The sequence below is a fragment of the Lipotes vexillifer genome, unplaced genomic scaffold (assembly GCF_000442215.2).
Source record: "Lipotes vexillifer unplaced genomic scaffold, Lipotes_vexillifer_v1.1 scaffold496, whole genome shotgun sequence".
Lineage (NCBI taxonomy): Eukaryota > Metazoa > Chordata > Mammalia > Artiodactyla > Lipotidae > Lipotes > Lipotes vexillifer.
Genome location: NW_006786690.1, coordinates 9,439,441 through 9,451,694, shown reverse-complemented (window position 1 = coordinate 9,451,694; position 12,254 = coordinate 9,439,441). Strand labels below are relative to the sequence as shown.

The 12,254-nt window shown below is 42.5% G+C and overlaps 1 protein-coding gene and 1 pseudogene across 1 annotated transcript in view; both read right to left on the bottom strand.

Moving 5' to 3' along the window:
* Positions 1-12,254, bottom strand: part of SDHB (succinate dehydrogenase complex iron sulfur subunit B) — a 35,923-nt gene that overhangs the window by 17,644 nt on the left and 6,025 nt on the right. The window contains exon 2 of the mRNA XM_007459261.1: positions 7,360-7,487. Within this exon, the coding sequence (XP_007459323.1) occupies positions 7,360-7,487 (128 nt within the window). The remainder of the gene's footprint in view (positions 1-7,359; positions 7,488-12,254) is intronic.
* LOC103078676 (protein FAM210A-like) lies at positions 3,155-4,338 on the bottom strand (annotated as a pseudogene).

Sequence of the window (12,254 nt, the reverse complement as noted above, 5' to 3'; positions counted from 1 at the left end):
AGAGTTGAGTTTCCACCTGGCATTATTTTTCTTCAGCCTGAAAAACTTCCTCATTCACGCAGTACAGGAAGCTATGACTCCTTTTACTTTTTGTTATCTGAAAATGTCTTAATTTCATCTTCATCTTGAAGGATCTTTTTGCTGAATACAGAATTTCAGTTGACAGAGCTTTCCTTTTAGTAACTTAGAGAAGACATTCCACTGTCTTTTGGCTTCTGTAATTTCTGATGAGTAGTAAACAATCATTCATATCCCTGCATACAATGTGTTTTTCTCTCATAGCTTTCAAGATTTTGTTTATTTTTATCTTCAGTAATTTGATTATGATGTGCTTGGGTGGTTTTCTGTGTATCTACCCTGCTTGGAGTTCACTAAGATTCTATTTATTTATTATTTATTTATTTATGTTGGGCTTGGAGTTCACTAAGATTTAAAAGAAATCTATCTATCTATCTATCTATCTATTTACTTATTTATGGCTGCATTAGGTCTTCATTGCTCTGTGAGGGCTTTCTCTAGTTGCAGCGAGCGGGGGCTACTCTTCGTTGTGGTGCATGGGCTTCTCATTGTGGTGGCTTCTCTTGTAGCAGAGCACAGGCTCTAGGCGTGCAGGCTTCAGTAGTTGTGGCACATGGGCTTAGTTGCTCCGCAGCATGTGGGATCTTCCTGGACCAGGGCTTGAACCCATGTCCCCTGCATTGGCAGGTGGATTCCTAACCACTGCACCACCAGGGAAGCCCTCACTAAGATTCTTGAATATGTAAATTATGCTTTTCACAGGTTTGAGAAATTCTTGGCCATTACCTTTTCAAATATATTTTTTGCCCATTCTCCCACTCCACTCCTTCTGGGACTCCCAATTACACGTGTGTTAGACCTTCTGATACTGTTTCATGGATCAATGAGGTTCTTTTTAAAAAATCTTTTTTTCCTTTTTGTCTTAAGAATAGACACTTCCTAGTAATTTACTTTCAGGTTCACCAAATCTTCCTACTGTCATTTCCAACCTGCTGTTAAGCCTATCCAGTGAATTTTCTATTTCAGATATTGTATTTTTCAGTTCCAGATTTTCCATTGGTCCTTTTTAATTATCAATAGTTTCTAACTCTCTGCTGAGATTTCCTATCCCATCATGAGCATATCTTCCTTTATCTATGAACACAATTATAATTGCTTAAAATCCTTTCTGCTAGTTCCCACAACTGGGTTGCTTCAAGGCTGGTCTCCACTGATTGTCTTTTCACTTTTCACTGTTTCTTTGTATGATTAGTGATTTTGGGTTGTATGCTGGACCTTATGAATAACATGCTGTAGTAACCCTGGACTGTATCATGCTTCTCAGAAGAGTGATTTTTTTTTTTTTTTTTTTACACCTTCAGAGAACGTTTCACTAGAGAATTTCAAAGCACTCCCCAGTGCCTCACTTTCTGTAACTGGACAAACACAACACAATTATGAAACTGGATGGCAACAAATCTCAAATGGGCTGAACCAAAGGTGGTAACTCAGGATTATTAGTGCTTCTAAGACCCACAATTTATCCTCATTGGAAAACACGCCCTATGCAACGTGAAAAGTAAATTTCATATAACACATGATTTTAAACCAGGCAGTCTCAGTGGTTAAAAATAAACAAATTCGTTCATATCTATCTTAGCATTTAATATACTCAAAAATGTGAATTATTTAATAAACAAGCTAAAACATGTTCACTGTTTTTGGATTTGAAAATGTGCTGTCAATTTGAAATCACACGTTCGATCTATATCAGGAGACAAACCATCCTGCCTTATCAGGCCTGCATGTGGCAGAGTAAGCCCTGCCCCCTCACCACTCCACCCACCCCCAAAAAGAAGAGTCCAACCACAGCACAGCCAATATAATGATTAGACGTATCAAATGTAAACATTATTTTCCCTTTAAAGTATTCTCAAAATTTGGCCAAACTCAGTGTTTAATACGAAAACCCAGCCTCACAGCAGTGATGCCTGTGGGACTATTTCTGGCATTCTCTTGCCTTATCAGATCACCCATAACAAAGACAGTCTAGAAAGAGGCCCGTTCCCCCTTTCAATTCAAAGGTTAGAACTGAAGTAAAGGCAGAGCAAGGGGAAACACACAAACACATCCTCAAACACACCCACACAAACTGCGGCAACTTTCACATCTGACATGACTGAATTTCATTCCAAGCAGGTTTTAATGATAGCTTTGCTATTTAGAAAATTCAAGTAAAATGCTCAAGTAGGGATGTTTCAATGCAAGAGGAAAACAGCGGCTACAATCTTAAAATTTTACTCCAAAATGGAATCAAGACGGACTCTGGCTGGTGGAGACCAGGTGGCAGGGACAGGCAGGTCCCATTCTCCCAAACCTGCACTGCTGAGAACCATAAGCTCCAGGCACTGCTAAGGGTGTTTGATCTCCACCATAAACTTAAGGTGTGATGATTTTCCCTTTTCCTCTGAGAGATCAGTTGGAGAGGACATGATGCAGGAATAACAGTTTTACGTTCTGGGTGAGAAAGTGCTATGCTGCACAGATTTGCTTAAAAAATTTGATTCTGGCAAGCTTCAGGTGAAAATCATTTTTAAAGGGTCAATTTTTCATTTACATATAACCAATACATCTTATTTATATACACATGACCCAATTTTCATTCAGCTTTCTTCATATGAAGTCTACATTTTAACTGGTATGTAACCATTATATACTGTCTTTATAGAAAGACTAAATATCCTCTTATTCACAAGCAGTTCTGATGATAACAGTTTGTCTCCACATTGAGAACTGAATATAGTTAAAACCTCAATGAATAACAAAGATGAAGACGTAGAGTTAAATCTGTGGAGGGCTGCATCAGCTATTCAAGGAGAGAGCAGCTACATCTAAACACAAAGGATGACTGAAGACATGGACGACTGCTTAACGCTGCTACAGACGTGAAATTCTTATATTGGATTCATTCTTTTTCAAAAAACACTGATTTTTCTAGTGATGTTTAACTTTAAAAAGTTATCTTAGTTCTTTAACCCTCAAAGAACTGCTATATTTAGCCTGCTAACCAAAAAAATAATCAAGAGCATGTACCTTTGTCCATAGTCTCCAAGGGTTAAAGTGCAGGAACTGTCTATAACCTGGTATATAAGGCACCCTATTCCACTTTTTTCTTAAAAGAAGCCTTTCCTTTGGTCACTGAGCCTGTCCTTCGTCTCCTCCAGCTTCCCTGTGAGGAGCTCCTTTGTCTCCTCCACGCTGTCCTGCAGATGCTCCTTCACAGGCGGCGGCGTCGACATGGAGCCGCGGCTGCGCAGATACTTCACGGTGCAGGAGGCCCCCCCCGGGTCACCGTGTACCGCGCAGGCATTGCAGTCTTCAACAGGGCATATGCTGTTAGTGCATTTCCACTCTGGGAATTTTTCAGAATGTTTACTACGCTGTCAGGTAACCCAGTAAGTTCTAGAAAAGGAACGACATTCACTCCTTTTATGGCTGCATAATAAAACATTCCAAACCAAACAACAGAAGTTATTAGATGCACTGGAATCAAAACTTTCCCATATTATCTAAATGTTTTCTTTTTTTAAAAAATAAATTTATTTATTTTTATTTATCTTATTTTTGGCTGTGTTGGGTCTTTGTTGCTGTGCGCGGGCCTTCTCTAGTTGCAGGGAGAGAGGGCTACTCTTTGTTGCGGTGCGCTGGCTTCTCATTGTGGCGGCTTCTCTTTGTTGCGGAGCACGGGCTCTAGGCGCACAGGCTTCAGTTGTTGTGGCATGTGGGCTCAGTAGTTATGGCTCGCGGGCTCTAGAGCACAGGCTCAGTAGTTGTGGTGCACGGGCTTAGTTGCTCCGCAACATGTGGAATCTTCCCGGACCAGGGCTTGAAACTGTGTCCCCTGCATTGGCAGGCAGATTCTTAACCACTATGCCACCAGGGAAGCCCTAAATGTTGTCTTAAATCGTTGGTAAGGACTAACTGATCTGTCTTGTAAAGGATCAGGTTCTTGCTTTTTTTGGAGGGAGTTCCTGGGGATGTAGCACTGGATGACAGAACCCTCTTGGATAATATATCCTGCTCCCACTGTTTATGGTGAAGGACCCCTGGTTGGCGTGTATGAGCAATGAATGGCTTCCTTTCCTTTGCAGCACACTGGGCAGCAGGTAAGTGCAGCCATTGTTTCCGAGGGCCCAGTACCCAAACCACTCTGGATTCCGACGTATGTAAAAGTAATGGTTCCTTTATGTTTTGACAGTGTCCCCAAAGACCAGCTTTATCTGGTTCCATGCATGTCCTACATGCCAGTCGGAATACAGTCTTTGGTACATTTCATTGCATTTTGAAGAACAGAGATTGATGGATTTCAGCTTCTATAGAGACTCAGGACCTGAGGCCGCTGCCGCCGCTCCCTGCCGTGCGACTGCTCCGAGCCCCCCCACCGTCCCTGCAGAGTGACGAGCTGAGCGTGGGTCAGGGTGCTGGAAGCCGTGGGCTCAGGTGACTCAGCTTCCGGCCCGCCCACCAGCCCCACCAGCCCCACCAGCCACCTGCTCGCACCCGCTCTTGCCGGTGCCCTCAGTACGGCCTGATTTTTTTTTAAAGCAACAATTAGTATGGCTGAACTCAAGATCTGGGCACAGTTCATAAACAGAATTTGGGGCTCCCCCTCTGTACTTCTTTCAAGGATTTCCCCCTCATTTTCTGGTGCTATGGTAGCTTCCAAGTATATCATCTGGTTATTCAAGCTAGCGTCCACACTAAGACTGTGGGTTTTTTTTGTTTTTGTTTTCAATAAATTTATATATTTTCGGTTGCATTGGGTCTTCGTTGCTTTGCGTGGTCTTTCTCTAGTTGTGGTGCGCGGGCTTCTCACTGCGGTGGCTTCTCTCATTGTGGAGCACGGGCTCTAGGCGTGTGGGCTTCAGTAATTGTGGCTCGCAGGCTCAGTAGTTGTGGTGCACAGGCTTCGTTGCTCTGCGGCATGTGGGATCTTCCTGGAACAGGGCTCGAAACCATGTCCCCTGCATTGGCAGGCGGATTCTTAACCACTGCACCACCAGGGAAGTCCCTAGACTGTGATTTTTTTTTTAATCGAGTTTTAGCCCTTGCACTCCCACATCAACTGGGGCTTGCCCTCAGATAAAAAAAAAAACATGCAAAAACAGTTTACTTATCCAAGCAACACTCTATACTCCCAAGTGTCAACTCCCTTCCAGTGTCTGCCTGCTTTGGTCACTCTCCTGTGCCTTCAGGTCATTGCTTCTTATATTTATCTTATAAACCAGAGTGTACAGTTATTATTTGTTGAAGGCTTAGTATGAGGGAAACTATTCTGCCATTACTGGAAGTAAATGCAATCACTCTTTAAATTTTATCGTTAAGAACGGAGTTATGAATTTAACTCTTCCAGTTTTAATCACATTCTGTAGTTTGATATTTTTATTATTCCTTAATCAAGTAGTTATTTAAAAGAGTGCTTTAAATTTCCAAGTAATTAGGGTTTTTTTGTTCTTAATATGAATTTTTAGTTTTATTGTATTATGGTCAGAAAATGTGACCTGTACAATTTCCCTTTCTTTGAATTTTATTGATAATTTTTGGTTGCTGAATATTTGATAATTTTATCTGAGAAGAAGATTATATATCAATTAACTCTATCTTATTAAAAGAGTTTGTGTGTTGACAGTTTAAAAAAAGCATTTAAAGTACCTGTGGTTTTCCTTTTTTTTTTTTTTTGCAGTATGCGGGCCTCTCACTGCTGTGGCCTCTCCTGTCGCGGAGCACAGGCTCTGAACGCGCAGGCTCAGCGGCCATGGCTCACGGGCCCAGCCGCTCCACGGCATGCGGGATCTTCCCGGACCGGGGCACGAACCCGCGTCCCCTGCATTGGCAGGCGGACTCTCAACCCCTGCGCCACCAGGGGAGCCCAAGTACCTGTGGTTTTCCAACAATTTTTTTGGTGCCATGGAAGCTTCTGTTCAAAAGAAATACTTATTCATTTACAAATAAAACAGAACAGCGCTGGTTCTACTTGGGAGGTGGAGGTGTGGAGCGGTGGGAAGCTAGAGCCCAGCCCACTAGATTCTTCTTTCCTTTTGGCTACCTGTGGAGATTCTTTAAAGATGGAAGAGGAGTGGTTCAGCAGTGGTAATGTGAAGGACTCAACGTGCTGTTGCTGGCTTTGAAGATGTGCACTATGAGCCAAGGAATGCAGTTTCTCTAAAAACTGGGAATGGCTCTCAGCTTTTAGCCAACAAGAAAACAGGGACCTCGGTCTTACAACCATAAGGAACTGAATTCTGCCAACAGCTCGAAGGAGCAGAAAACGGATTCTCTAGTCTCCAGAAAGGAACACAGCCTGCTGACACCTTGATTTTAGTCAAGAAACCTTTACCAGACTTCTAACCTACAGAACTGTAAGATAATAAATCAATGTTGTTTTAAGTCACTAAGTTTGCAGCAATTATTACGACAGAAACAGAAAGCTAATACATAGGTATGGATCATTTTTAATATTTAAACTACACCTCTATCTTGGCCTATCACCATTCCAGCCAAGTTTACAGTGCTTATCATTGTTATAGAATACATAGGTCCATATACATAAATTAACATAAAAGGGCTTCCCTGGTGGTGCAGTGGTTGAGAGTCCGCCTGCCGATGCAGGGGACACGGGTTTTTGCCCTGGTCCGGGAAGATCCCACATGCCGTGGAGCGACTGGGCCCGTGAGCCATGGCCGCTGGGCCTGCGCGTCCGGAACCTGTGCTCTGCAACAGGAGAGGCCACGACAGTGAGAGGCCCATGTACCGCAAAAAAAACAAAAAAAAAACATAAAAACATTGAGTATTTTTAAATTGCTAATATGTTAATGACTTCATATACTATGCATAATGCCATCTCTGTCAGTATTCCTAGAAAATGTTATACTTTGATTTGCAGGAAGGAAACGAATTTTGTAAAAGTTGTTCTTCTTGGTATTATGTTTTTCAATCAGGTATCTACCTTGTTGTTTTAAAAATAGATAGGGCTTCCGTGGTGGCGCAGTGGTTGGGGATCCGCCTGCCGATGCGGGGGGCGCGGGTTCGTGCCCTGGTCGGGGAGGATCCCGTGTGCCGCGGAGCGGCTGGGCCCGTGGGCCGTGGCCACTGGGCCTGCGAGTCCGGAGTCTGTGCTCCGCGGCGGGAGAGGCCTCAGCGGTGAGAGGCCCATGTACCGCAAAAAAAAAAAAAGATGATAAATTCCAGAGCCATTGGATAATCTGTTTTTAAACCTTCCAAGGATGGTAAAAGCATATCCCTGAAATAGATCAAGAGCTCACCTTCATTTATCAAATACCTAGCTTTCACAGAGATACTCACTTATTCAAATCAATTTCGTAAGTTTGCATATGAGGTTTATCTCCAGTCTTGTCTGGGTCCCATCGATAGATGGCAAATTTCTTGATTCGGGGAGCTGTGGCTGCAGCTGTCTGGGCCCCACGGCAGGCCTGAAATTTAAGAAGTTCACAAGAAGGAAAAAAATGATTAAAAATGCAAGATAAATCCTTCTATTTAGTTGCCACTATAAACTGCAATACTGGATACAAACCCACACATTACTGACACAGTCTTCTTGGCATAGGCAGTCATCCAATATCCAACACACAATACTAAGTACCTGTAATATGCCAGACATGGTGCTGGGGGCTGGTGAAATGGTGATTAATAAAACAGACATAGCCTTTGCCCTTATAGAATCTACTTTGTAGTGAACAAGAAGAGAAATGAAATATTCACAATAAAGTGTAGAGAGGGAAGAATGCAGCAGAGACTTGCACTAGTCTAAGTGGCCAGGGAAGGCTCTATAAATGATATTTAAGCTGAGGCTTGATGTATAGGGATGAAGGGGAAGGAGAACAGGGTGTTATAAACCTAGGAACAACACATGTAGAGGCCTGGGTTGGGGAGAGCACAGGCACCTGTGAGGACCAAGAAGTCCACTGTAAAGCAGGGTGACTTGACAAGGGATGGAAGAGTGGCAGACTCAAGGAAGTTAAGAAAGACTTGTAAGTTTTGATTTTATCCTAAGAGCAATAAGAAGCTAATAAAAATTTATCAGGTGGGTGACACGATCATTTTTATTTTTGAGAAGAACATCGCTGGCTTACAAAGGAAGAATTGTCACATGACATCTGGGGAAACCACTGCAGTTGGTTAGAAGGCCACTGCAGTTGTCAAAATGAGATGCTGGTGTTTTTAGATTAGGTGTCTTAATCTGGGCCACTGTAAAAAAATCCAAAGACTGGGTGGCTTAAACAACAATCATTTACTTCTCACAGTTTTGGAGGCTGGGAAGCCCAAAATCAAGGTGTCAGCAGATTTGATGTCTAGTGAGGACCTTCTTGGTTTGCAGAGAGCTACATTCCTGTTCTATCTTCACATGTTGGAAAGAGATCTCATGTCTTTCTCTCTTTTTATAAACGCATTAATCCCATCATACAGGTCCTACCCTCATGACCCTAATTCCCTCTCAAAGGCCCCATTTTCAAATACCACCACAGTGGGGATTAGGGCTTCCACATATGAATTTTGGAGGAACACAAAACATTCCGTCCATAGCATTATGGCAGGAAACAAGATAAAGAATATTGTATCTTAAAATAAATTTAGGGAACTAACAAACAGCTGAGACCTGCTCTCTCTGATGATTCTGTTCCATCTCCTGGGCACTTACAGTCCCTGCCAGTGGGTTTCACACAGCGAGCCAAAGAATCCTAGAGTGCCACCCAAGGGCTGCTGGGATAGGATAAGGTTAAGAGGGTAGGCCTGACTTCCCCCACTCCTTCAGCCACAACAGCCTCCCCATAAAAACATATTTGCAAAAAGGGTGCTGTTGCTCAAAAAAAGTTTTATATTTAAGTTTATACTCATTAAAAAAACCACTATTATTGCCTGGCACCAAATTAAATGCTTTATATTAATTACTCCATTGAATCTTCATTTTAAAGATGAGAAAAATGAGGCTCAGAGATCAAGTGATGGGCCCATGATTACAGAGCTGGTGACTGGAGCCAGGACTGGAACCCAGGTCTGTGTGTCTGTCTCCAGAACCCATGTTCCTAAACACTGTACTATTCATTTGTGAATATTCTCAGGTCTCTTCTTGGTGCTGTTTTCTTCTCTTTACGTCTTAACTCCTTAAGGGCAGGTGTATTAGTTAGGGTTCTCCAGAGAAACAGAACCAATGGTATATGTACATATATATACACATATATGAAAAGAGATTTATTATAAGGAATTGGCTCACGTGATTACAGGGGATAACAAGTCTCAAGATCTGCAGTTGGCAAGCTGGAGAGCCAATAGTATAGCTCTAGTCCAAAGGCCAGCAGGCTCAAGACCCAGGAAGAGTCGTTATTTCAAGTCCAAAGGCAAGAAAAAAATCAGTGTCTTAGTTTGAAAGCAGTCAGGCAGGAGGAACTTCCTCTTATTCGAAGGAGGGTCAGCCTTTTGTTCTACTGAGGCCTTCAGTTGATTGGATAAGGCTCATCCATGTTAGGGAGGGTAATGTGCATTACTCAGTCTATCAATTTTTTATATTTAATTAAAAAATTTTAATACAATTTTATTTTTTTACTTTGTTTTCTGGCTGTGCTGTGTGGCTTGTGGGATCTTAGTTTCCCGACTAGGGACTGAATGCCAGTCCTCGGCAGCGAAAGCGCGGAGTCCTAACCATTTACTGTATACAGTAGGTCCCCTACATAAGAACCTTCAAGTTGCAAACTTTCAAAGCTGCGAACGTGCATCTGGTTCCAGCAAGGAACCATCTCCCACCTCCTCTCCCTCCTCCCGTCAGTAATTCTTCTTGTCTGTTCACTCGATGCCAGCCCCTGTACGCCAGCTGTTATACTGTACGACTGTACTTTTAAGGTACTGTACTGTAAGATTAAAAATGTCTTCATCTTTTGTGTTTGTTTTTTATGTATTATTTGTGTGAAAAGTATTACAAACCTATTACAGTACAATATAGCTGACTGTGTTAGTTGGGTACCTAGGCTAACTTTGTTGGACTTACGAACAAACCGGACTTACGAACAGGCTCTCAAAACGGAACTTGTTCGTATGTAAGGGACTTAACTGTAATGCTAAGCTGCTCCATCCCATAGTCCTTGAAGCCCTTTTGCATTTAGGCAGATGAAACAAGGTCTCAACAAGTCCTGCTGAGCTTCTACTATGGTGATGAGGGATCCTGCCAGCCCGAAGAGCACTCATACGTTGAAGATAGAAATATTCAGCTGGTATATTCCAGGCCAGCTAATTCTCTTATACACGTTAAAGAAAGTAAAAACTCTTAAGGTTAACTGAGGAATTACAAGAAATGCAATGGAGTTTATTACTTGCTGGCAAAAACCGCCCCAAATTAAGTGAAGCTGAAAATATCAGCTCTCAGTATAAAAGAGAATGTATGAAGAAGATGAAAGTGAAGGTGAGGATGAAAGCTGTATTTTATCTTATCACCAAGCTGGCTAAGATCATTAATAAAAGGAAAGTCATTCCTACAAATGAACACTTTTCACTAGGGACTCCATTGTGAAATGACAGAAACGTTTGGCTAATGCCACCTTGTGGTGTTTAAGAGGAAGTGGAGGAAGTGAAAAGATTCCTGAAGATATTATTATTATTATTTTTTGGCCGCGCCGCATGGCTTTTGGGGTCTTAGTTGCCCGGAACCTGCAACCTCAGCAGTGAAAGCGCGGAGTCCTAGTAATCACTAGACCACCAGGGAATTCCCTCTTGAAGATATTAGCTCCAGCGGCTTTTGCTTGCTTAACACCCCCCCTTTTTTGTTTTTGTTAGATTTAATGAGGTATATTTGTTAGATTTAATGAGGTATATTCATTACAATAAAATTTACTAATTTTAAGTGTATAATTTGATGAGTTTTGATAAAGTTGTATAACTTCTACCACAATTATGACAGAATATTTCCATTCAGCAAGTTCTCTAGTGTTTCTTTGCAGTCAGCACCCTCTCCCTACCCCTGGCAATTGATCGGCTTTCTATCACTACAGATTTGCCTCTTACAGAATTTCATATACATGCCATGAGATAATAAATCTTGAGTCTAGCTTCTTTCACTCAACATGATGTTCTGAGATTCATTCATGTTTTTGCATATATCCATAGATTTGTTAGTTTTTTAAATTACACTTTTCATTTGGAAATAACTGTAGAATCACATGCATTTATAAGAAATAATACTGAGATCCCGTGTAATCTTCACTCAATTTCCCCCAGTGGTAACACTGTACAAAACTACAGCACAGTATCATAACCAGAATATTACCACTGATATAGTCCAGGTACAGAACATTATTTCCATCCCTGCAAAGATCCGCTCTTTTACAGCCACAGCCATGCCCCTCAGGCCTCCCATTCCTACTCCTTCACCCCTAGCAATCACTAATCTGTTACATTTCTGTAATTTTGTCATTTTAAGAATGTTATATAATGTAATCATCTCATATGTAATTTTGGGAGACTGGCTTTTTTTCCATTCAGCATAACTCTCTAGAGACTCAGCCAACGTATGTGCCTCAACAGTCATTTCTTTTTATTACCACGTAGTGTTCCATGGTCTGATGCACCTCAGTTTGTTAAGCCATTCACCCACTGAAGGATATGAAGGTTGTTTCCAGGTTTGGGGCTACCATGAATAAAGTTTAATGAACATTTGTGGACAAGTTTCTGTGTGAACATAACTCTCCATTTCTCTAGTATAAATGCCCAGGAGTGTAATTGCTGGGTTGTATGGTAGTTATGTTTAACTTTTTTTTTTTTTTTTTTTTTTTTGGTACGCGGGCCTCTTACTGCTGTGGCCTCTCCCGTTGCAGACCACAGGCTCCGGACGCACAGGCCCAGCGCCCATGGCTCACAGGCCCAGCCGCTCCGCGGCATGTGGGACCTTCCCGGACCGGGGCACGAACCCGTGTTCCCTGCATCGGCAGGCAGACTCTCAACCACTGCGCCACCAGGGAAGCCCTATTATGTTTAACTTTTTAAGAAACTGCTAAACTGTTTCCCAGAGTGGGCGGCTGCTATGCCTGAGGCAGGTAGTTGGGGGAAAGGGATAAAATGCCTTTAAAAAATATACAGGGGGGCTTCTCTGGTGGCACAGTGGTTGAGAGTCTGCCTGCCGATGCAGGGGACACGGGTTCGTGCCCCGGTCCGGGAAGGTCCCACATGCCGCGGAGCGGCTGGGCCCGGGGGGCCAG